Source organism: Marmota monax, unplaced genomic scaffold (assembly GCF_021218885.2).
Source record: "Marmota monax isolate L192 unplaced genomic scaffold, Marmota_monax_Labrador192_F-V1.1 WCK01_AAM20220418_F8-fsc00019, whole genome shotgun sequence".
Lineage (NCBI taxonomy): Eukaryota > Metazoa > Chordata > Mammalia > Rodentia > Sciuridae > Marmota > Marmota monax.
This window is the reverse complement of record NW_026695242.1, coordinates 5,288,963-5,315,209: the sequence shown is the minus strand read 5'-3', so window position 1 is coordinate 5,315,209 and position 26,247 is coordinate 5,288,963. Positions and strand designations below refer to the sequence as shown.

The 26,247-nt window shown below is 43.7% G+C and overlaps 1 protein-coding gene across 1 annotated transcript; it reads left to right on the top strand.

Moving 5' to 3' along the window:
* Positions 1-20,161: 20,161 nt before the first annotated feature.
* On the top strand, positions 20,162-25,307 carry Plau (plasminogen activator, urokinase). The gene is made up of 11 exons (XM_046419939.2): positions 20,162-20,276; positions 20,612-20,696; positions 21,135-21,165; positions 21,301-21,408; positions 21,796-21,970; positions 22,166-22,257; positions 22,412-22,607; positions 22,829-22,977; positions 23,569-23,709; positions 24,042-24,190; positions 24,812-25,307. Exons 2-11 carry the CDS (start codon positions 20,640-20,642, stop codon positions 24,986-24,988), a joined length of 1,275 nt encoding a protein of 424 aa, XP_046275895.1. The 5' UTR covers positions 20,162-20,276; positions 20,612-20,639; the 3' UTR covers positions 24,989-25,307.
* Positions 25,308-26,247: the final 940 nt, after the last annotated feature.

The window sequence follows — 26,247 nt, the reverse complement described above, 5'->3', positions numbered from 1 at the left end:
AGTCTAGAGACAAACTGTCATGCAATGCAGTAATGTTCTAAGTGCAAGTAGGTTGCTGCAGTCATTGCCAGCTAAGTCCCTGGGGGCTGAGGGGTCTTTTAAGCCTTCCCTCCTTCCTATTTTCCTTCCTTCCTTCCCTCCCTTCCTTCCTTCTTTCCTTCCTTCCTTCCTTCCTTCCTTCCTTTCTTCCTTTTTGGAAGGAACTTCCAGGGTGAGTCTTCAATCTGTCCAGTGCTGTTTTCTCTGCAAGCAGTATTCTAAGAGGAGACACAGAGGGGTGAAAATTTCTCCCTGCTTAGCTTGTCATTCCATTGTGTCTGAACTAGGGGCTCTGAGACCTATATGCTCAACATTCCTGAGAAGCAGCTTCTGAGTCAAAGCCCCAGAAACAGCTGAGACAGCTTCAGGCTGGAGTCTTGGCTATCTTTTCTTCTTTTCTGTCCAAAAGCAACTCCCTCCCTAGCTATTTGGATGTGACCAGAAACCTAAGCAGAGCCCTGGGGTAGGAGCCTGGCTCAGCCAAAGTCTATAAAATGGATTTGATTCCTGCATCCCCTCTCAGGCTGCAGTCATCAGGTAAAGGCATGTGTGTACCCAGTGACACCTGTACCAGGAAGTCAAAGGGGCAGAAGAGATTCATCCTGTGCCTACAAGTTACAGCCTCCAATGCAGCCATTGTTGGGCTACCTCTGACAGGGGGGTCGTAATTAGGAGTTGGCCTGAGTTAATATAGCAGCATTCCCCGGGCAATCTGCCAGCACCTCCTCACTGCCTGGGCGTGGGGCCCAGGACATGCCAGGGCAATGCCAGAGAGCTGACTCAGGGGGCGGCATAAAGGGAACAGAAAAACCCTTCCTACTCACCAGCCAAGAGGGGAGAGAAAGCTTTCCAGAGGCCCACTGTGATTGTTTTGTGGTGCCAGACCACCAACAGGTTCTGTATGTGGATCCATGGTTCTTCAGACCATGGATTTATGAGGCCACATATTTCCTGGGGTCACCAGCAGAAGGCCAGACCCCCAGCCCCCACCCCCGCCCCACTCATTCCCTGAGTTCCCATCTTCCTGTAAAGACCTTTAGATGTGCAGTTCTAGGTTCCCCAATAATCAATTCAGGCCTGCCTTTGCCACTTAAGACTATGTCGTGGGCAAATCACTTACCTTGGTTTGACTTAGATTCTTTATATTTTAGGTGGCATGAATAATACCTTCCTGCCTTATAGGGCTGCAGCAAGGATAAAATAATGAGATAATGTCTATGAAGGTAACATGTATACTTATAAAGCATATTTGTAATAAGGTATCATTATTGTTATGATTAGTCCTGAGACAGGAATTATAGCCTCTGGCTCCTGAACCTCAAAGTCCTTCTCTTTGTCTTTTTTGTCTGACAAGGTTGTTCCAAAGTTAGTGCTGAAATCCTAACCCTATTCTGAGTTCAGAAGCACTGACCCAGGTTCTTCTGCTTGGTGCCAGCTCAGGGGAGCAACTCCCACACCCCAGCTCTGCTAAACCAGTTTTCTCCCTTCTAATCAGACTCCTCCAGTCCAGTTTGCCTGCAGTAATGACAAAGGAACCTAAAATAGCACAGGCTCTGCAAACACTGTTAGCAAATGGGCTTGGGCTGCCTGTCACCCATAGGCCTGTCTGGGCACCCCAACCAGGTACAACCATCCACCCTCTAGGATCTGGCCTTTCTTTATGCAGCACCAGGATGACAGTGCCTTCTGTCAGCACTTTGGGTGACTGAATTGGATGACTACTTAGAAAGCTGACTTGCTAGAAGTGCCAAGAGAGGGGGCACTTAACTCCCCCACCAGCTCTTAACTCGTGCACTCTTGGTCCCTCTCCTTACCCCAAAAGGACGGGTGAGCTGCGCTAAGAGAATGTGGAGAAGTAGTTGTTGTTATGACCCTGGAAAGGATGGTGGCTTCGGTACCAGGAAAGTCTGATTCTGTGGACCCTGCAGCCAACAGGCCCTGGCTTGTCATTCCAGTTATAGAACCAGTTTGGCGTGCAGCTGATTGGGTGCCTCCCTGTAGGGTACTGGGTCTGGCTAGGCTCTGAGGCTTTTCCTGGGGCCTTCATATGACTTACCCAGGTGGGAGTGGTGGCTGCTGAAGCCAGATTGACTGAAGGAAGCTTGCAGCAGGGAGCCATAGGTAGGAATGGAAGTTTGAGCAGTAACATTATTCATTGCTGAGCCCTTCTCTAATTCTTCACATTTTAAGCAGCTGTTTCCAGGGGGCACAATTCTCCATCCTTAGAACTTTCTCAAACACTTTTCTTTTGTACATGTGTTCTTTTCCTAGGTGGTTTCTTTCTTCCTTTTTCTTTCTTTTTTTTTTAAAGAGAGAGTGAGAGAGAGGGAGAATTTTAATATTTATTTTTTAGTTTTTGGTGGACACAACATCTTTGTTTGTATGTGGTGCTGAGGATCGAACCCGGGCCGCACGCATGCCAGGCGAGCGTGCTACCGCTTGAGCCACATCCCCAGCCCTTTCTTTTTCTTTTTTCTTTTTGGTACTGAGGAGTGAATCCAGGAACCTTAACCACTGAGCTACATCCTTAACCCTTTTTTATATTTTATTTAGAGATAGAATTTCACTGAGTTACTTAGGGCCTCGCTAAATTGCTGAGGCTGGCTTTGAGCTCGTAATCCTCCTACCTCAGCCACTGGAACTGCTGGGATTAAAAAAGTGTGTGCCCACCATGTCCAGCACCTAGGTGGTTCCTGTAAGAATGACAGATAAGGACTGGGGTTGTGGCCCAAGTGGTAGGGTGCTCACCTAGTATTTGTGAGGCACTGGGTTCAATCCTTAGCACCACATAAAAAAGTAAATAAAATAAAGGTATTGTGTGCATCTACAACTTAAAAAAGTGACAAATGAAATTTGAGTTAATATCAGAATCCCAAACTGATAGACTGTTGGTCAAATTCAGCTCCTAGATCTATTTTTGTTGATATGCACAATTTAAAATGTGAAATTTTAACATCAAAAAGAATCCAGATTTCAAATATTGTGTTTTTTGTTTGGTCTTTCCCAGAAGCAGATTCTGTAACAAGGCTTCAGTAGCATGTAGCTTATTTGGAAGTGGATCCTAGGAAACTGAAGTAAGGAAGTGGGGAAGTGAGACAGAGAAAGGAAGCGAGGCAGTTAGTAAGGGTGAGTTATCAAGAAAGTTACCATATGGGCAACTGGAGCTTAATTCTCCTGGGAAACTCTGGGGAAGGTGGTAGGAGGACATGTACCACAACATTATCTCATCTAAGAAGCAAGGGCATTGAAGTATTTATCCACCAAATCCATCAATCATTGGTTAGAGACTGTTACAAGTGGAAGATGGGCAGGATAGTACTGGTGGTAAATCCTAGAGAGCTTGCAGCCTGCTGTGCTGTAGGGAAAGTGGGCCCCAGAGACCAGAGGAAGCTAGCACTGACAGCATGCTATAATACAGATGACCTAGCAAAATGGGTCCTCAGTTCTCATTTGACAATGATTAGTGGGAACTGAATAGCTATTGTCCCTTTGCACAAGGCAAGCGCTCTCCAGTTTGCTGTAGTCTCTTCCCTTCCCTATTATCATACATGCCACCACCTTTCTTCTTTATATTACCTGCTTAGCCTCTGGAATGCTTGTGCATTTGTGAACCCTGGGTCATGTCTATGCATAGGCTACTTCACAATAGTTCTATGTCCCAATGTTTCTAATAGTTTGTTTCCAGCATTCCATAGGACTGCTAGCCCACTGATTCCAAAAAATGTTGACTAATTATTTCTGCTTCTCTAGCCCCATGCACTGAATTATTTAATTCCCTGAGTCTTGGACCACCTTGTCTCTTTGCTGTTAAGTATACATATGCATCATTAAAGCCAGATCTTGACATCTACTGCCCCAGAGTCATGCTCAAAGTACAAAGGGATATAGATATTATTTCTTGACTTTTGGGCTTCTAAATGCGTGGGTCCTGGTAACTTAAGGGATTTTCAGTAATAATTTTGTGATTTTTATCTCCTAAATTGATTTTGGAATTCATCCCGGTGATGTGGCACACAACTTGGGAGGCTGAGGCAAGCCTGGGCAATTTAGCAAGACCCTGCCTCAAAAAAAAAAAAAAAAAAAGGGGGCTGAAGATGTGTAGCTCAGTGGTGTAGCACCACTGGGAACAACCTCCAGTACTGCTGGGAAAAAAATTTAAAAATATTTACCATTACTTCCACAAATATATACAATTACAGATAATAGAAACACACTGTTATCTGTCTATTCTTCCAGACTGAAGATTTTGGAGGTCAGAAAACCTGTTTCCTTCCAACACTGCTGGATCTCCACAGCCTAGCAAAGTGCTGAACATATAGTAAGTACTTAATGAATTTTTGTTTGATGGATAGATAGATGATGATGGATAGAGGAGGAATGATCAGAGCTATGCAGACAAGCACTATGTAGGATGTCCCTGGAGATAGACTGGTACTTAATCTGACTCAGCTGCGTGCCAGAGTGAGGAGGAGGAGGGTGAAGGAGATGAGGTAGTTGAACTATTCCAATTTAACTCTCTCTCTAAAGGCCTGTGCTTTTGCAGATTTCCTAGACTTTGTTAAATCCCATGCGCTACTTTCCTTCAAACCAAAATCACTGGATTAGAGCCCTAACTGAGGCCATGAAGCTGCCTGTGAGTCACTGCACAGAATTGCTGCATCTCCTTAGGGCTCAGACAGTGCACACCTTGGCTTGAATTCCTACTCCAAACCAAAACCCCACCCAGACCTCTGTCATGACCTTGTTCCTGACACCCCCTCTCCTTACCTAAAACTTTGAATCCAGGGCCAACTCTGATCATAATCACAGTTGCTTTTATAGCCCTGATGTCAATCCCAACTCTGATTCCCATTTCCACCTAGCCTTAGTCCAGGTACATCCCTGCTTCTAATGCTAAGTACATTATACTAATATGTGTTTTTTTTTCTTTTCTTTTTTATTCTCTTCTTATCTTTCTTTCTTTCTTTTTTTTTTTTTTTGCTAGCGCTGAATCTTTTACACACATTATTTTATTTGACATTTACCACTCTAGGCACTCTATGTAATCATCCCCATTTTGCATATGAGAAAACTGAGACCCAGTGTGAAAAATGCCCAGCATCACATTGCTAGTAATGGGGGAACCCAGACCAGATTCAGATCTTTCTGCTGTAAATTAGTGCTATAGTTGTATGGATTGCTGAAGATTCCCATATAGGTCCCTGTTGCCATTGGGGCAGAGTGATCTTAGAAAACCAAATATCTCAGGGTACAAACTAGTAATGTTGATTCAGGCTGAGTATCCCTGCTTATAAAATCCAATATCCAAAATGCCTCAAAATGCAGGCATATTAAAATGTTGTATAAAATTGCCTCCAGGCTATTTGTATAAGGTATATATGAAACATAAATGAATTTTGTATTTGGACTTTGGTTCTACCCCCAAGACACCTCATCGTGTGTATGCAAACATTCCAAAATCTAAAAAAATCCTTAAGTCCAAATCACTTCCAGTCTGAAGGATTTTGGATGCAGCATGCTCATTATTATTAACCTTAACTCAACTCGCGGTATACCTCAGTAGAACTCAGTAGAACACTTGCCTAACATCTTGCAGGGCCCTGGGTTCCATCCCCAGCACTGCAAAATTAAATTTTTCTAGTTTAATTTCTTTGCAACAAGCAGAATGCTAATAAGCTCTCCATATATAATCCATCTAATCCCCAAACAATGTTATGGAGTTTTGTAGCCCCACTTTACAGATGAGGAATCTGGTTTATAGACGTTACTAAACTTTTCCAAGGTTGCACAGCCATCAAGAAGTAACTCAGAATTTGAAACGGAGTCTCTATGACTTTCAATGCAGATCAATTCAACGTTTTCAAAGAAATGGGGTGGGATAAGAGGAAGCCACTAGGAACCTGGGTATTCTTCCAACTAGGTTACTAACATACCTTTTGAGCCATACATAGTGCCAAATTCCAGGGTATAGTGTTTGATCACCAAAATTCGGGTCAAAAATGAGTCAGGCCTTGGTAGGACTGACTCACTGTGGTGTCTGTCAGCTCTAAAAAGAGACAGGAAGCCTCATAAGGCAACTGTGGGCTGACTGCTGCAGAGTGGTTGAAGGTCCTACATGCATCCCACCACACATCCTTTGGGGGTTAAACATGGAAACTCATGTGACCGCTAAAGAAAAGATTGAAAATTAAAATTCATTTTTAAAATCAGACCAGCCAATCCCCATTGTTTCTCTGTCCTCAGCCCTAACGAAGCTCCATTTAGTCAACCTTGTTATCTTTCATCTCTGACCCTCACTTTTTATCCTTCTCTCATGTGGGCAGATTTTCTCTGTCTCCATTCCAATCCTCATCCCCATCTCAGTGCACATTTCTGAATGCTTTTGCTACTGTCTTCTCATATCCTGTGTTTCTAAGTCCAATTCTCAGAGCCTGGTAGATCCTCATGTCATGAGGTCCTTTTTCTGGCAATTTTTTTAATGGTAAAATACATATAACAAAAATTTACCATTTAAAAATGAATGTGTATGTGGGCTGGGGATGTGGTTCAAGTGGTAGCGCGCTCGCCTGGCATGCGTGCGGCCTGGGTTCCATCCTCAGCACCACATACAAAGATGTTGTGTCCACCGAAAACTAAAAAAAATAAATATTAAAAACTCTCTCTCTCTCTCTCGCTTTAAAAAAAATGAATGTGTATGGATGTATGTATTTAATTATAGAATAGAAATAACATAAAATTTACCTTTGAAACCATTTTTCTTTTTTTTTTTTTTTGCAGGGGTAGGCATATGAGTGACTGAACCCAGGGGTGCTTAGCCACTGAGCCATGTCCCCAACCCTTTTGATTTTTTATTTTGAGACAGGGACTCACCAAGTTGCTTACGGTTTTGCTAAGTTGCTGAGGCTGGCCTTGAACTTGCAAGCTCCTGCCTCAGCCTTTGGAATCTCTGGGGATTACAGGTGTATGCCACCACACCTGGCTTACCCCCTTTTAAATGCATAGTTCAGTGGCATTTAAGTACATTCACACTGTTGCACAACCATCACCATTATATATTTCCAATTTTTATCATCATCCTAAACAGAAGCTCTGCACTCATAAATTAATTCCCTCTCCCACTCACCTACCCTATCCATAACCACTATTCTATTTTCTGACTCTATACATTTGTCTATCCAAGGTATCTCAGATTGAGTGGAATTATCCAATATGTGGGCTTTTGGGTCTGGCTTATTTCACCTTCTCACAGTATTTTTAAGGATCATTTACATTGTGGCATGTATTAAAATTTCCTTCTGTTTCAAGGCTGAATAATACTCCATATACATTTATGCCACATTTTGTTTACCATTCATCCATTGATGGACACTGGGTTGCTTCTACTTTTGAGCTATTGGAAATGATGCTGATATGAACATGGATGCACAAGTGCTGTTTGAGGCCCTGCTTTCAGGGCTTAGGAGTGGAATTGCTTGATCATATAGTAATTCTATGTGCATTTTTTTTTCTTTTTGCCATGCCAAGATAAAACTCTGGATCTTGCACATGCTGGGCAATCACTCTACCACTGAGTTGTACCTCCAGCCCTTCGTTTAACTTTTTGCAGAACCACTAAATTGTTTTTCTATAGTGGTTGCACCAGTTTACATGCCCACCAGCAATGTAGAAAGGTTCTAATTTTCATATCCTCATCAATACTTGTTCTTTGTTTGATAATAGCTCTTCTAATAGGTATGAGATTGTGTGCAAGGTCCCTTTGGAACATTATGCTCCAGAAGTCTGAGTGTTCCACACTCCTTGGGTCTGCTCCTCCTCCCAGGGACTCCACTACCCTCTCCCAGCTCTGAAAACTGAAATTTCCCAGTGGCAGCAAAATCACTATGGCACATGAATAACCAATATGCTTTTCTCCTGCACCCTTTGGTCTCTTTTCCAGGCTCTGAAGAGCTGCCCATTTCTGCCTTTTGCGCACATAGAGTGGGACTAAGAAATGACACAGAGTTTGGGAAGAACACAAGCTCAATTTCTTTCGATTCACAGCCTTCTGAGCTCCTTTTTCCGTGTAGTCTTCCAGAGCAGAGGCAACTGTGTTGACACCCTGGGGACCAGCTCTGACTCTGACCTGCCAATGACCTTGGAACTGGAACTAGAATGGCATCCAGAGCCTCAGGCAAAATTGTTTTTTGGTTCCATCAGAACCCACTGGAATATCTTATACTCCTCAGCGATAGCCCCTAAGCTATTTGAATCAGGCTTCCCTCTAGTTCCTTCCTTTGGCAAGGCTTATAGTTGGTGGCTTGGGTCTTCAAGACAGACACTGGGTGTGGTGATTCACCTCCTGCATGATCCTTGTGACTATTCAAGGGGAACTTGGAAACCTGGAATTTTGGTCAGAATTCCCTATTTATATTCCCAGAACTCAGGCTCTCTGGGGCAACATTTGTTTATATTGTCTAAAATATACATCCTCTTCATGAACTTCTGATGTCAAGAGTAGAGTATGTCAAACCTGTCTCCCATGTCTGCATCAAACCTGGCCCCAATGGGCTGCATACATCCTGGGCTTTGCTTCAACCCAGGCCTCACTCCTTTGTTTAAAGGTGTTTGATGTAGCTCAGTAGTAGAGTACTTGAGAGGACCTAGGTTCCATCCCCAGCCCTGAAAAACAAACAAAAAAAAAAACAAAACACCTGATGTGGGCTGGGATTGTAGCTCAGTAGTAGAGCACTTGCATGTGTGAGGCACTGAGTTCAATTCTCAGCACCACATAAAATTAAATAGGTAAAATCAAGGTATTGTGTCCATCTACAACTAAAAATATTTTTTAAAAAGCACCTGAGGTAAATTTCTCTTTCTTTTAGTCACTTTTGTCTTTTGCAAAAGCAGGTGGAAAAATATCTTTCTGTATTTCACAAAAGAGAGAACAGAGGCCTATAGAGGGAAGCAACTCAGCTAGGTTCACAGATGGAGTCAATGACCAAGCTTGGAATGGAAGAGTTCTCTGACTTTAAAACCACAGTATTCACCAAAGGAGCCACCCTCTTCCTTGAGAGGAAACTTCAGGTTTTGCTCAGAGTTATAGCTTTTGGACTTGACAGGTGCTGTTGAAATTGCGCAGTGAGGCTCTCTATGCCTAGTTTTTCCCACTCTGACCCGTAAGTTTACTGCCATTAGAATTAGGATTTCATGGCATAGACTTTTATAGAAATTTTCAAGATCCTGTCTAAAGCACAGCACATGACCCTCCATATATGGTAAAGTAAGAACTCTTAAAGTTAGCAAAGATGATAGCTGTACAAGTTCTCGTCTCTTTCCTTGCACTCTAACTTCTCTGCTGGATACCCTCTCATTTCAATTCTCATTCCCAGTACTGTATCCAACCCTGTTTGCCAATTCCCTTCAGCCTAAGCCCAGACAAAATCCAAGACATTCTCTTTTGCTTCCCATGTCAACTAAGTCTGATGAGAATTTTCAGATTTACTAAAAAGCTTATACATACCCTTGTTCAAGAACCTACAGTAGGGCAACCCCTACCAAGTCCCCTCTTGCCCTGTGGGAGCTATATCTCTTTTCTTCTCACTTGAATAAATCCTACTCTTTTAAAGACCTTTTGTAATTCAATCTTATGCAATCAATTTGGTATTGGGGATTGGACCCAGGTCACTTTACCACTGAGCTACATCCCTTGTCCTTAAAAAAAATTTTTTTTGGGGGGGGGTTTGGGGCTGTTGGCTCAGTGGTATAAAGTGCTCACCTAGCATGCATGAGGCACTGGGTTCAATCCTCAGCACCACATAAAAATAAAATAAAGATACTGTGTCCATCTAAAACAAGCAAACAAACAAACAAACAAATTAATTTAAACATTTTTTTAAAATTTTGAGACAGTGTCTCTAAGTTTCTGAGGGTCTTCTAAGTTGCTGAGGGTGACCTCAAACTTGAAGTCCTCCTGTCTCAGCTGACTGAGCTGTTGGGATTACAGACATGTGTATCACCATACCCAGCCTCACCTTACCTATTTGTACTTAGCTTCCATCACATTGCAATTTAAACTTTCCCTAATAGGACTAGACTTCTTTTTTTGTGTGTGTGTGTGATATTCAGTTTTTACTGTAACACATACCTGAGATAATCAGTTTAAAAAGAGGAAAGGTTTATCTTTGCTCACAGTTTTGAAGGTATCATTCCATGGTCAGTTTGCTTGTTGCTTTTGAGCCTGTGGTGAGGCAGCAAGTCCTGATGGGAGCTCCTGGTAGAGGAAACTGCTGATTTCCTGGTGGCCAGGGAGCAAAGAGACAGAGAAAGGAACTAGACTTCTTACTGCTTGTGTACACATGCATACATATACCACAATTAAACACATCCAAAGTTTATTCTTCATAACATGTAAAATATTTATTCTCAGCCTCAACTTTTTCTGGGAGTATTGTCTGACTGTGGGACTAGAGATTGAACCCAGTGGTGCTCTCCCACTGAGCTATATCTCCAGCCCATTTTTAAAACATACTTATTTTTTAGTTGTAGTTGGACACAATACCTTTATTTTATTTATTTATATGTGTGCTGAAGATAGAACCCAGGGCCTTGCATGTGCTAGGCGAGCACTTTACTGCTAAGCCACAACCCCAGTCCCTTATTTTTTATTTTGAGATAGGGTCTTGTTAAATTACTGGGATTACAGGCCATGTGCCACCACACCCAGCGATTTTCTTCTTTTTTGAAAAATGATAATAGTCTATTGTATGTATACACCCCAGTTTTTTAAAAATATTTTTTTTAGTTGTAAGTGGATACAATACTTTTATTTTATTTATTTACATTTATGAGGTGCTGAGGATTGAACCCAGCACCTCCAATGTGCTAGGCGAGCGCTCTACTGCTGAGCCACAACCCCAGCCCCTATACCACAGTTTTTAATTCATTAATCTATTTAGGATATTTGAGTTGCTTCCACCTCTTGGTTATTATGAGCAGTGATACAGTGAACATAGGTATGCAGATATCTCTTCAAGACTCTGCTTTCATTTTTGGGGGATATACATCCAGAAGTGGGATTGCTGGATCATTTGGTAGCTCTAATATTTTGAGGAATTGCTATATAGTGGCTGTACCATTTTACAGTTCCAATAGTGCACAAGTGTCTCAATTTCTCCACACCCTCAAAAAACTCATTTTCTGTGTTTTGTTTTTTTTTACAATAGTAGGCATTCTACTTAATGCCTTCTTAGTTGTTATTTCTAGTAAATTTGTTTTATCTTCCTAACCAGATTTCAGACTTCTTTTTTAAGCATTTTTTTAAAGAGAGAGAGACAGAAAGAGAGAATTTTAAAATATTTATTTATTTATTTATTAGTTTTCCGCAGACACAACATCTTTGTTCGTATGTGGTGCTGAGGATCGAACCTGGGCCACACGCATGCCAGGCGATCGTACTACCGCTTGAGCCACATCCCCAGCCCCGGATTTCAGACTTCTTTAGAGTAGGATCTTATCCTGTTCTGTGGGTCCTCTGAACTTAGCATGTGCTAATTGTGCCTTAGTTTTGTTTGTTTGTTTGTTTTGTTTTTGGAACTGGGGTCTTGATAAGTTGCTGAGACTGGCCTTGAACTTGTGATTCCCCTGTCTTAACTGCTAGGATGACAGACATGAGCCACCCTGAGTTCTCGAATGCCTTAGTATTTGAATGAAATAAATAATTTGAGTTGAGCTCAATTCTTTTGTGTTTAGAACTTAGATTGAAATTTTCTTTATGAATAGAACAAGCTGATTGCCATGTATAGACTGAGCACAGCTTCAGGACACTACACCAACAATGATGCAAATATTGTGGTTATCCCACAGACTACTAAGTCCATTGTTACTGTTCTACCCTGTCTGAAAAAGCATTCAAGTGGAACTAAAAGAGCCTAGAAATTTAAAAACAGCAAGTAAACAAAACCTGACCTTGAGAAGCTCAGAAGAGAACTGGAACTGGAACTAAGGAAATATCAAAGACAGAAAGTACATATATAAGTACAGGTATTCCCAACTTTGCTTTGTTCTAGCTTTTACTTTGTTTCGCCTGACTTTCCAAGGTCTTGAGGTATCAATTTCTCATCCATTGTTAAGATTCTGAGGGCTCCTCTGATGCCCGAAGCTCTTTCAGTTTCTATATGGAAAAAACTCTACAATTCTACAATTAGCCATCCATTTGGCATTTTTTAAAGTGAAACTATCACTAGGAATCTAAAAAAAGCTCAAGTACCAAAACAAAAAAACAAAAACAAAAATCCCTGAAACAATTAATTTTGTGAGAACAGATTCTTTAGAAAAGTCAGCTTAGGGTGACTCAGTTGGCACAAGGCTGTCAGGTATACACTCCATTGTTTGATTCACCCTTGTCTGGGAATCTCTGTTCAAAAGTCTGTCTTCCTTCCAGGCCTGGCCTTCCCCACTAGTGTTCTTGGACTGACACCTCAAAGAGTAGGGATGGGTAGAAGTGCACCTACTTAGCAGGGCAGTTTTCTCAGGGAGAGGCAAAGAAAAACACGAACATATTGATTTCAGTATAAGCTTTTGGGACTAGGGGTGTAGTTATGTGGCTTAATTGGGCATTCCCAGGTGAAAAAATAACCAACATACCCTATTTTTGAGTTGGCATATAGGGAAAATATGATTTTTACTGAGAATTGTTTAGCAGAATCCCCTGGGAGCAAGTTAAGATACCTGGGCCCCATCCTAGAACTAAAGAATTAGAATTTCCAAGGAAATAAGCTGAAAATCTGTACTTTAAAAACTTTCAAGCCAGGTGATTATTATCACCCGACAAGTGGAAAACATGACATTAGTGAATACTTATTAGTTTGGACACATGAGCTCCTATTCAGCAGGACAGTTTTCTCAGGGAGAGGCAAAGAGAACACTATCATATTGATTAACAGTATAAGCTTTTGGGACTAGGGGTGTAGCTAAGTGGTAGAGCACTTACCTAGCATGTGCAAAACATTGCAAAGTTTGGGGTTGTATCTCAGTGATACAAAACGAAACAACAAATCTATAGACTTTGAAGCAAGAAACCTGGGTTTGTCCTTGACAGTCCTGTCAAATACTGGCTATGTGACTTTGGGCACAGAACCTCAACTTCCTTGTCCACAAAGTGGGAATGAAATTGCATCTCCCTCACAAAGGATTAAATGAGACAACAAATACAGAACTGTTAGCCCAAAGCCTGCTAAACAAAAGGTATGCTCAATAAATAGATGCTATTATTATTCCTCCACAGAGAAGCCCTAGAGTATTCCTGTCATTTAAATATGGGTGAATAATGATTGTGATAAAGGAAGACTGGCCTTAGAGAGTTCCAGTGATAACCCATAAATATGTACGCAGAACCATGTCTCTGATTAGACCAAGCAGATGCAACTGTGGCTAACTATATTAAACCAAAGAAAGAACATTTTTATCAAAGTCAGGCTTGAGCTGGGCAGGCAGGAACTAATACAGACAGGACTTGGACAGTTGGAGCTATGCTGGGATGTCCTCATGGGTTAGAAGTAGGAAGATTCTCCATGGTAAGGATAAACATCCTTACTTCCTGACTGAATGTGATTTTGTTTCAGAGACACTTCTCCAAACTCTGGGAATCAACCAAGTCTGGATGTGAGTTCCAGCTTTACCTTTTACCTACAGTGTGCCCTTGGGGAAATTGCTTAAATCCTGTGAGCCAGGTACATAATGGTGATATTAGTAGTACCTTTCTCTCTTTTTTAAAAAAATTTTTTAGTTGTAGATGGACACGATATCTTCATTTATTTATTTTTTATTTGGTGCTGAGGATCGAACCCAGTGCCTCACACTTGTGAGGCAAGTGCTTTGCCACTGAGCTATAGCCCCAGTCTCTTAGTAGTACCTTTCTTAAAAGGTGTTTTTAAGATTTGAAAAGAAAATGAAGGCCATGAAAATAAAAGTTGGTCATTTTTTATTTATTTTAAACCAGGGTCCTGCTATGTTACCCAGACTGGTCTCAAACTCCTGGACTCAAGCAACTCTCCCACCTCAGCCTCCAAAATACCTGGGACTATAGGTGTATACCAGTATACTCAGTTTTATTATGTTTTGTTTGTTTGTCTTGGTTTTAGGGATTTAACCCAGGATGCTTTGCCACTGAGTTACATCCCCAGCCCTTTTTATTTTGATACAGAGTCTCACTAAATTGCTTAGGGCTTTCTAAATTGCTGAGATGTGACTGGCCTTGAACTTGCAATACTCCTGCCTCAGCCTCCTAAATTGCTGGGATTACAGGCATGTACCACCATGCCTGGATTTATTATGTACATTTAATAAGGGATAGATTATAAATCCCCTTGGAGAAGACAGACTTCCTACCATCACTACCTCAAGAATAAACAAGGAACATCCTGGCTGAATTACCCACATCCTGTTCCTCCCACTCAAGCTTTGCACACACACCTATCACTGAGAAGGACCCTGTTATGTCCCTGCTCCCTATGTATCTATCCCTGTAATATCTATTCCCATAGATATCCATGCATTTAGTCCTGTAGTAGCATCTTGTAAAAAAGACTTGTCCTGCCTCCAAGGTGTAGCTAGCTTGAAACTTTCCCCAGAAGCTCATCAAAGTGTTTTAAGTCACTGCTTGGAAGAAAAAATCACCTTCTGCAGGTGCATAGGGAAGATAAAGAGGCCTGGGGTGGGAATGAAGGGTGGTCAGGAAGGGAGGAGCTGAAGTTCAGAATAGAAGGGGAGAGGATGGAAATGTGTCATGAGGTTCCTCAAAATCTGTGCGTTCTGACTCTCATCATTTTCAGTGAATGAACTCAGATGATTCACTTCCCTTCATTAGCCTCTATTTTCCTCTCTGTGTAATGGAAGAGGAAGTGCTTGCACTTGATTTAAAGGCAGAGAAATATATAGAATCCATCACACAGAATCTACCTTGGGAGAGCCATGAGCACATGAACTTATACATCATATGGGCAGTGGATGTTATCTTGCTTTCCTTCTGAACAGGAAGTTTTAATATTTCAGCTCCTGGCTGAACATGTTTCCCTAAACATCATTGACTACTTGGCAGTTTTCAGCAAACCACCAATTTCTGTTTTCTCATTCTAGCCCTCTGTTCCTAGGTATGGCCAGAAACTTCCGATGAAGCGTCCATTGACATCTAACATGTTAACCTGAGCTCTAAGCAAAGGTTCTAGGACCAGGGCCTGATTTTGGTGAAGGATTCAGAATCCAGAAGGTCTGGAAAGTCACGAGCAACATTCCTTTAAGGCAATAAGTTCCTCACTTATGCAGTAACTGTCTTTGAGTTAGGGACAAAGAAAATTTTGGCCAAAGCTCAAGACATCCACATAGAGGTCTGAGCTGACTGACCTTGGTGGGGCTAGAAAATCTGCTCAGAGATGGTAAGGCCTGAAAGGGCAAGGAAGTTTAGGGGGTCATAGGCCAAAGCTGGAAGAACCAACTTAGTCCCTTCTTCATGGTGTTATTGACGAAACATGTTAACCTCAGGGTCCAGGCCCTGAGCTCTTTGCTTTCCATGAGTAAGGAAGCAAGTATGTGGCTTCTCTCCACTCCTTTCCACAGGCCTCTGGGGGCCCAGAAGCTCCACCACCTCCCCTATCATGTTACAGGCCCAGACATGGGTTTTGTTGCCAGTGCAATTTACCTTTTACACCAAATGCACAGGAAGAAGGGGTTCCTCAGACTCAAGTAAGTATGTGACCAGCATTCCATGTACCTTCCCCAGGATTGCTGAGGGATCTCTTCACCCCATGCATAAGAGGAAAAGAACAGAATTTCAGGTGGCTCAAAGCCATAGACAGCAGGGAAGGGGTGAGTGGGAGTTGGGGCTGTGGGGGTGAGCAGCACATGCAGCTGTCTGTCCCAGCTGCCAGTTATTGGGAACTATGGGCCAAGGACACAGCATCCTCACTTAACTGGAATCCTGAGATAGACTCCAGCAAGGCCTGATCTTCTGGGTCAAGACAGACAAAGACAGGAAGAGAAGGGTAAGAATTACAATTCACAAAGTTCATCCTTCTATCCCTAGCGTCTTGAACTTTGCTTGGCACAAAGTAGTTCCATCATAAATACTGAATGAAGGAAGGAACAGACACTTTTTTTTTTTTTTTTTGGTACCAGGGATTGAACCAAGGGGCACTTAATCACTGAGCCACATTCCCAACCTTTTTTGGTTTTGAGACAGGATCTCTCAAAGTTGCTTAGGTTCTCACTAAGTTGCTGAAGCTGGCTTTGAACTTGCGATCTTCCTGCCTCAGCCTTCTGAGTTGCTGGGATTAAGGCATGTACCACTGTACCCAGCCATGAATGGACATTTTTACAAATAATCATCTCATTCAATCTACAGTGAGGTACTGGCAGGGTGTTGTATTGTTTCATTTTGCAGGTGGAAGAACTGAGATCGAAAGAGTGACTTTTCTAAGAACATTCAACTTGACTGTGGTCTTTCTATAGTACTATGCTGAATATTCTGAGTATAGCAACCCAGGAATATATCCTGTGACTCAATGTGAACTTCCCTTTGTGTCCAACTGGTGAGAAAATAGTCTTTCAAGGGGCCAAATTTCCTGGGCATAGTCTCAAGGCCAAGGCCATGTTTAGATAATCTACTCTTCCTTGCATACTTGGCATCTGCCTGCGCCCCCCACCCCTGCCTTTTTTTTAAACCAGGGATTGACTCAAAGGGCACTTAACCCCTCAGCCATATCCTAATCCCTTTTTAAAGAAGTTTTCATTTTGAGGCAGGCAGTCTTTATTTTGAGGCAAGTTGTTTAGGGCCTCACTAAATTGCTGAGGCTGGCTTTGAACTTGAGATCTTCCTGCCTCAGCCTCCAGAGTTGCTGGGATTACAAGTATGTACCACTGAGCCCAACTTCTTGCTCTTTAATAAGCAGCTCCTAAAAAGGGGCCCCTTCATCAGTCTATGTTGCCACATCAGAATCAGGAGGTCTGGACCCCTCAGAATAGAGGTTGGGTTGGTGGCTTCCCTTTTGAAGTCAGGAAAAATTTAATGAAATCATAGCATTCAGTTCCATATTCTCTTACCCTCAGCAGAAACTTCAGATGGTCTTGACCACAAAAGTGAGTTCCTGGAATTCAGGCAAGCAACTAACTTGTATTACAAAGTGGGCATCCTAGGAGCTCAAAGCCCAAGTCCAAGCAGGTTTTTTTCTTAATATTTATTTATTTACTTTAGTTTTAGGTGAACACAATATCTTCATTTTATTTTTATGTGGTGCTGAGGATTGAACCCAGTGCCTCACACATACTAGGCGAGTGTTCTTCCTCTGAGCCACAACCACAGCCCAAGTCCAAGCAGTTTTTGTGGAAGGAAGTCTCCAAAGCCAATAAGTGGGCTAGAGCTGGATATCTGAACTGGAGCATCCTACATTGGCTGGATGAATATTATATCATATGGTCCTTCTCTTCACAGCCTCTTTATGGAGATACCGAACTACAGAGTACAGGAACAAGAGTCAGAAGACCTGGGTTCTAGTGCTTTGTCACTCATCAACTATGTATCTTCTCTATACTTCGTTTTTCTTGTCTACAAAATGTGAATAACAATCCCAGTCTATATCACAAGGCAGTTGTGAGTTTAAAAAGGAATGGTTCTCAAAGTGCCTGTAAGCACAAGACAGAAATACTGTACAAAATATAGTATAAGCCACTACTGCTCCCTATGACAGGGGAAAAAAAAAAGGAGCAGGAGAAGGCAACCTTCTGGGGTGCCTCAAAGCTGTCTTTTCCTACTCATTCACTGATTCATTCACAATAAAGCGCCTACATGAATAAAGTATGTACAAAGTGCTGGGGGAAATATAAAGATATTTAAGATATGTTCTTTGTTCTCAAAGAACTGAAAATCTACCACAAGCTGGACCAAAAGATGATCAGAGATTCCAAAGGAATCAAGATCAGCAAGTGTAAAAGGGCAGTTCTATGAAGAGTCCGAGGTACTAGAATTATTCACCCAGGTGAAGAGGTGGCAGGGGGAAGGAGTGGGGAGAAGGGCGTCACACTGCATAACGGTCTCTGTTTGTCCAGGAGGAAATGAGGTCATCCTTCTCTCAAAGAATCAGCATGACGGCCTCCAGCCAAGTAATTCAGAGTCATGAGAGCTGCTGGGGGAGCAACATGAATCACGACAGACTGCTGGGAATTTCCTGATAACTAACCTAGGAGTTTCGGGCTAAGTCCTCAGGCTGCAACATCTCTGCGTTTTGATCACGTTTATTTACAATTAATGGGTTCTCAAATCTAAACAAAACTGGCCACAGTCTTCTAGAGGAAGTAGCAATCCCGGCTCTGAGAGGTTGGAACTTTTGACTCAGTGGTCCCATGGAAAGCTGGCAGAGTAATGAGCACAGAAAAGCTAACCCTGGAGGATGATGGGTCACCTGCCTGTCTAAAATTATGTACTTTCCCCATTCAGATGTTGGCACCATAAGGCCTCCGGCTGGAGCAGAGCAAAGGGGCCTTCCTCCTTCCTACCGGCTGGCACTCTCCCTACTTTCATTCTGCATTTCTCAAGTGTTGACCCAGACTCAATGTCCAGGTTTGCAAGGCAATAAATTGCTGTAGGTGGAGGCAGGAAAAGGAACTGAGGCTTGAGCCCTAAGGAATGACAGGGATTCAGGCTCCTCCCTCCTATGAAGGTAATGAATCCAGCTGGGTAGCATCAAAATGACTTCTGAGCCCTAGGTCCTGACACTAGGAAAGAAAGATGAAAGTGACTGAACTACAGAGTCCTCCAACTATGCCTGGGGCCTCTCTGTGTAAGTGTGTATGTGCATAAGCACACATACACACGTGCCTGCATCTGTACACAAATGTGTGTGCTTGTCCTCAGGCAGGAAGGGCAAGTGGAATCATTTACACATGATCTTTTTGGAGGCCAATTTTATTTCAAAAATAATTGTTTTTAATCTTAATATAAACAACACTCTATGATGCACTAGAATACTATACACACATGCATTTTATTTATTATTATTTTTTAATTCTAGGAATTGAACCAAGAACCTCACACATGCTAGAAAAGCACTCTACCACTGAACTATACACCAAGACCTACATGCATTTTAAGATGTGTCATTACCTTTTTGAAATGGATGGTACAGGGATGTGTTTTTAAATTTTTAAAGTGCAAAAGGGCATACAGTGGAAAATAAATCTTCCTCTTACCTTGTCATCCAGACCCCAGTTCCTCTACTCTGAAGTAAAATCAGAATTTCTATCCCTCCTCAATTTTCAGTCTACATCAATAAGATTTTACTATTCCACTGTCTTATTAAATAACTTTATTCTTTCCCAGGCAAATAAATGGATTGTTCATTATAGGAACTTGCTAAAAATCCATCAACACTTCAACAAGAAGCTTCAATAGTTTGTGGCCTCAGATTTTGTTCCCACAATCCTATAATATCATATCATGACCCCTATTTAATCCTTATCATGCTTTCAACTCCCCCTCTTCAAAGACGAACTTCAAACCAAACAGCAAATTTTCAATAAATTTGACCTTACATTTCCCTCTTTGATAGCAATACTAAACTCCCTTACTAAGGTGAGAAACAAATCCAGCTTTATTGTGACTGGTTGAGTTGGTGGTGTTTGGGGAGGTTGTATTGGTGATATCTGGGGATCAGCATTCGATGGAGGCTATCCCTCTTTTCAGGTGATTTTGTGTCTGTTTCAGTTAGCTTGTGTCCGGTACGTTTTTCTCATTGGCAGAGACTATAAGAGCGGAGGACTATGCCCCTTGAATCAAGGGTCTGAATCACTCTCTAGGGAGGTGGGGGCTTGGAGAATACAGGTGCCCTTCCCTCTCTGCAGTTAGTGGGACGCAGCACTCGGGCGGGGCCCAGGGCCAGGTGAATGGGAGGAGGGGAGAAGAATTTACACGTCTCTCGAACTTTCAGTCCAAACTCAGTTCGTCCTCAGCGCTTGAGATCGCTTTGGCCCCTATTCTTTGTCAAAGTGGCACAAGCAGCGGGGCCCGGGTCACAGCGGGTACCAGGGCAGGGAAGGCTAGGGGAGGGGGTGGAGCGGGCAATCGGAGCGCGGGGCGGGGCCAGGGCTGGGGCGGGTCCTAATATAGGGGCCGGCACTGCCAGCCAGCAGCACAGCACCGAGGCTAGAGCCCCAGAGCCTAGCGGTGTAAAGCCGTCCCTGCAGTACCCGCCAGCGCCCTTCAGCCGCAGCCACCGGTGAGTGCTGCTCGCCTTAACAGCGCGGGGCCAGAAGCGCTGCAGCCCCGACTCCTGCGCAACTCCCTTCCCCTGACCTCGGGTAGCCTCGGCTTTGCAGCTGCGGCGAGCCGGGTCACAGCTTGTGTCCCAAGCCTACCTCAGCGGGTGTCGATGCAGGCTGCTCCTAGAGCCTGGATACCCCAGAAAGAAGAGACTACCCGGCCTGGGGAGCCTGGTCAAAGTTGACTCACCCCGCAGGGCACCAGGGGTCCCCCCCCCCCAAGCTGCAGTAAGCCGCTCAACGCGCCTTCTCTCCCCTCTGCTTCCTGCCCTGACTTCTCCTCCTTTTGCAGAACCATTGTCTAGAGCAACTTCTCCACTATGAGAGTCCTGCTGGCGTGCCTGCTTCACTGCGCCCTGATCGTGAGCGACACCGAAGTGAGTGGTTACCCTGTTGTGACTGTCGCAGGAGAGGCGTGTAGGACCCCTGAACAGTGCCAGGGGAAGAGAGGAATTGCATAGATAGCTGTAGTCCTCCGGATTCCATCAACAGCAAGGCCAGACTCTCCCGGAGAAATAGAGCAGTGTGTCAGTGGGGCCCTTGAGAACCAAGGGGGTTCATACTCTCAGGTCAGGGAAGAAGAAACTTCAGGAACCGCCCTATCCTGGGGGCATATGTACGTGAAACTTATTTGAGTCAATCTATTTCTCCCTGCAAAAACACTCATAGTCTTTCATTTGAGAATTGGTTAGATATGAACAGGGTGAGGACAGAGGAGCTGGAGGGAAGAGTGGATTTTGGTATTGGGACTAGTTTATCCTTATCCTGGAGTCCCAATGCATGGGACCTTAAGTGACCACGTGTGTCTCTTGCAGGGCAGGCATGAACTTCAAGCATCAGATGCATGTGAGTATCTATCCCTTGCACAATAGTTGGCTGCACACACATCTTGGAAAGCCGTAGGGGGCAGCCCCTCCCTGCCTCTGCTGCAGGACTGGCTTCTCTCAGGCTCATTGCTTACCCCACCTTTGTGCCCTTCAGCAAACTGTGGCTGTCTGAATGGTGGAACATGTGTGTCCTACAAGTATTTCTCCAACATTCGGCGATGTATCTGCCCAAAGAAATTCCAAGGGGAGCACTGTGAAATAGGTATGGAGATTCTGATTCTAACTGGGAAGAAGGAGGCACCAGAGATTTCAGGGCAGGAAGAGATAGATGAGTGGGTTGCAGGAGCAGACAGAAGCTACTTGCTGGAGGTGGGGCAGGTGACATGTTCATTGCTGTATGGTATACACAGTCAATCTCTCTCTCTTTTTCTCTCTCTTTCTCTCTCTCTCACACACACACATACATACGCACACACACACACACACACACACACTCTCTCTCTCATGAAACAGTGATTATACAAATGTGAGGTAGGGGGATAGAATGAAACCATTTCCAGTGTCATCTGCCAGGTCTGAAACATGTCATCTTGAAAATGCCTGTATTTCTACCCATTTTAATATTCTCTCATCTTCACATCCATTATAGATACATCAAAAACTTGCTATGAGGGGAATGGTCACTTATACCGAGGAAAGGCCAATACTGACACCAAGGGCCGGCCCTGCCTGGACTGGAACTCTCCCACTGTTCTTCAGAAAACATATCATGCCCATAGACCTGATGCTGTTCACCTGGGCCTGGGGAAGCATAATTACTGCAGGTGAGGAGGGGGCAACAAAAACCAGGATTTCTTCCCATTGCCTCTCAGAAACCCTTGTTACCATCTCTTCTGCTCTCAGAGTGCTAGCCACAGCATGAGAAAAGCCAGGTCTCTGGTTGAGTCTTGCCTGGAAGGGAGGATTCAGGGAAGGTAGTCTGGGTTGGAATGACATCCTTTGCCCCTCTGTGTTGCCAGGAACCCAGACAACCAGAGACGGCCCTGGTGCTATGTGCAGATTGGCCTAAAGCAGTTTGTCCAAGAGTGCATGGTGCAAGACTGCTCTGGTGGTAAGTGTCACTGATTGCTTATGACAGTGGAGGGGAAGGGGACAAATTCATATGTCCCCTATCTCTATCCAGCGGGGTTAAGGAAGGAGGCCTGCCTGAGTAAGATACCTTATTCTTCTTGCCTCCCCAAGACATTCATTTCTTTTTCCTCCAGGCCAACTAAAGTTTCAGTGTGGCCAGAAGGCTCTGAGGCCTCGTTTTAAGATTATCGGTGGAGAAGCTACCATCATTGAGAACCAACCCTGGTTTGCAGCCATCTACCGGAGGCACCGGGGAGGCTCTGTCACTTATGTGTGTGGAGGAAGCCTCATCAGTCCTTGCTGGGTAGTCAGTGCCACACACTGTTTCATGTACGTTCCTTTGTCTCTCCTCTTTGACTCTCCTGCCCCAAACCAAACATATCCCTTTCTTCTTCCCGGAAGAGGATTCAATTTCTATTCTTCCTGTCAGCCTTTTTCCATGTGGCTCATGGCCTTGGGGATAAGTTATGTTTTGAGGCCTCTGTGATGTGGAAGGGGAAATGACAGAATTTCATGGGATCAGGCTGTCTGATGCATGTTATCTCCTACAGTAATCACCAACAGAAGCAGGACTATATTGTCTACCTGGGTCAGTCAAGGCTTAACTCCAATACCCTCGGGGAGATGAAGTTTGAAGTGGAACAGCTCATCCTGCATGAAGACTATAGTGCTGACAGCCTGGCTCACCACAATGATATTGGTGAGTGAAAATAATAATGGCCAGAGGGGAAGAGAGGTCCAGGGAAAGAGCTAAGTGGAGGTTGAAGTTGTGGAGGAATTTGAAATCCCTGCCTATACAACAGGGAATGGTGGAAAAGAGTTCAAGATGAAATATTTGAAGGATCTGGTGCTCCTCTACAGAGACCCCAAAGCCTCTTCTGAATTGAAACAGCTCTATGGACCTATGGCTTGGTCTGGGAATATCTTGTTTATACAAATTAGGATGGATGCAGCTTCTGTCTGTATCAGGATATAGAATTTGGAGAGTAGAGCCTTGGGCTGGATTTTAGCTTGGCTCCCTCAGTAGGGCTTTTTGCAGAAAACAATCTATGCAGCTATAATGCAGTAGCCCTAGCTGTCTAAGCCTTGATCAGTAGCTAAAATGAATTCCTTGGAGTATGGAGCAGAGAGGCTTCCTGGTGACAAGTAATCAGCAGACTTTCCTGTATAGCTTATAACCCTACTTACCTAGAGATATACATAGCCACTCCCTCAGCATTTGGAGGGGAGAGAGATGGTAACCACTTGACTAAGTGGTGATCTTTATCCTGTGACTCTTTTCTTCCCCCAGCCTTGCTGAAGATCCGTTCCAGCATGGGCCAGTGTGCACAGCCATCCCGGTCCATACAGACCATCTGCCTGCCCCCTAGCCATGGTGACGCCCAATTTGACACAAGCTGTGAGATCACTGGCTTTGGAAAAGAGAATCCTAGTAAGTAACATTTGGAGCTGACTGAGGGGGCTCCTGGGAGAGTGTTGAGAAGTTGAAGTGATTGCAACATGATCAAGGGAAGACTGGAGATGGGAGTACAATGCGTGTGGCAGGTGATCCAGGGATGGAGAGGGAAGCATTGTTTAGGGAGTGATGGGCCACAAAGGTAAATAGATGAGGGATTAGTGGCTATGGGTGGAGTAAAGACTTAGATTGGGATAGAAAAAGAATAAGAGTTTTCCCTAGTAGGGACATTTTTGTTGGTCCCCTTCTTGGCAGGTTCCCAGAGAGACACATCTTAATGCAAACTCCTTGCTTTTTCCTCCATCTAGCTGACTATTTATATTCAAAGAATTTAAAAATGACTGTTGTGAAGCTGATTTCCCACCAGCAGTGTCAACAGCCCCACTACTATGGCTCTGAAGTCACCACCAACATGCTGTGTGCTGCTGACCCACAGTGGGAAACAGATTCCTGTCAGGTAAGATTTCGAAGCAACCCTTTCCATTACCCCCAAATCTCCCCAGTGCTCCTGAGTCTGGCTTCATCAACTTTGGGAAGTCCTTACATAGGAAATCAGAATAAGGAGCTCAGGTCTTTGGGGAGATTAAAGCAATGCTTTTGTGTACCCCAAACATTTGGCATGAGCCTGGCTCTGTGCTAGGCACTAACATCATTAGAAAAAGGCACTAGTAGAAGGCAGTGTAACTCCATGCTCAGGATGCATGCAGTGTGAATTACAAAATACCCAGTATTTAGGAGAGGCAGGAGAAGCTTTAAAGAGAATGTGACTTGATAAGGATTTAAATAGGTAGAGGGAAAAAAGGATAAAAAAGGTACAAAACTCAGACGGAGTGTGGAATATTCCAAGATGGGGAGGAGAAGCAGGGTCTAGGAGCACGGATGGAAAGGCGACAGATGACAAGGCTTTGAAAGCCAAATAAAGGATTTTAAAGTTGATATGGTAGGATATGAAAAAGTCACTTAGGACTTTGACTTCAGGAACCTCTCCCTATTCTGTCAGACATGGTTGGGTGGTGGGATCAGAAAGCCCCCTATTCATTACTTCCAGGGCTCATTTCTTGTGTCTTTGGCTTTCCAGGGAGACTCTGGAGGGCCCCTCATCTGCTCCACCCAAGGCCGACTGACTCTGACTGGCATTGTGAGCTGGGGCAGTGGATGTGCTTTGAAGAACAAGCCAGGTGTCTACACAAGGGTCTCACAGTTCCTGCCCTGGATCCACACCCACATTGGGGAAGAGAATGGCCTAGCCCTCTGAGGGCCCCCAGGAAGCCTAGGGAGAAAAGAAATAGGTTCCCCACTCCCATGCTGACCATCATTTCTGCAGTACGGTCATCTCCAGCAGCTGTAAGGAAGAGACTGGGGAAAACAGGCTCTGCAGAGATGCTTTTGCTTGTGCTGCCCAACAAGCTGAGCAACAATAGCTTTACTCTCAGTCACGGGCCTGGGTGCTGGCTGCCCAGACTCCCCTGGCAAGGATGGAGAGGTGATCCTGACTCAGGATGGTATTGACTAGAAATTGTCTTTTTATGGACTATCCTCCTGGAGTTAAAAATGACATCTCCTGGGGCTGGGGATGTGGCTCAAGCGGTAGCACGCTCGCCTCGCATGCGTGTGGCCCGGGTTCGATCCTCAGCACCACATACAAAGATGTTGTGCCCACCGAAAACTAAAATAAATAAATAAAAAAAAAAAAAAAAAAAAAAAAAAAAAAATGACATCTCCTGTGCATGCGTAGGAGGAGAGCTGGCTCCCCCTAACAGGGTCATTCATGAGGCCTGCTATTGGGAAATGAATAATTTCCTAACTAGGAAGTGTAACAGCTGAGGTCTCTTGAGGGAGCTTGGCCAATGTGGGAACAGTTGTTTGGGGAGTAGAGACACTAATGACTTGAGGAAAAGCTCTGACATTCCATGAATGGATCAGAAAGTTTTATATATATGTATATATGTGTGTACTTGTGCACCAGCCGTAAGTGTAAGTGTGAGTAAGAGCTGGTGTGTTCCTGAGTCTGACTAGGAGTCTAGATAATTCCCTAAACTGTGGACTGTGATGCCACACAGAGTAGTTTGTCTAGAGAGGTTGTGGGTCACTCCTGACGCTTCTTGGGTCTCCACATGATGATGCTTGTGAATGTATTATCCTTGGGTATGACCCATGACCAGCACTAAATATCTGTTTTACTTCCATGTAGAGCTCTCTTTCTGGCCAATTATTCCTTCTGACCTTTCAGTCTAGTTTATTCAATCCTCACTGGGTGGGGTAAGGATCACACCTGTATACTGAATATTTAATAATTATATTCCACTATTTTTATTTATATCTATTTTTTATAATTGTGAATAAATGTGATCAATAAAAAGTCATTTTTCTGAAAACTTTGGCTTCTCCTTGGTCTTATATGGGAAGTGGGTGGGTAGAATAAAAGGGAAAAAATGATGAAGGTGACTATCCTGAAGTTTCTTTTAGGGCTTAGGTGGACAGCTTTTGGGTTGACCTCAACCAAGAACCTTCAAG

Bases quoted from the DNA above. Each gene is read 5' to 3' on its own strand.
- Plau (XM_046419939.2), top strand. From the start codon at position 20,640: ATGAGAGTCCTGCTGGCGTGCCTGCTTCACTGCGCCCTGATCGTGAGC. The intron at 21,166-21,300 runs GTGAGTATCTAT...TGTGCCCTTCAG, and splicing joins ACTTCAAGCATCAGATGCAT to CAAACTGTGGCTGTCTGAAT. The intron at 24,191-24,811 runs GTAAGATTTCGA...TTGGCTTTCCAG, and splicing joins GGGAAACAGATTCCTGTCAG to GGAGACTCTGGAGGGCCCCT.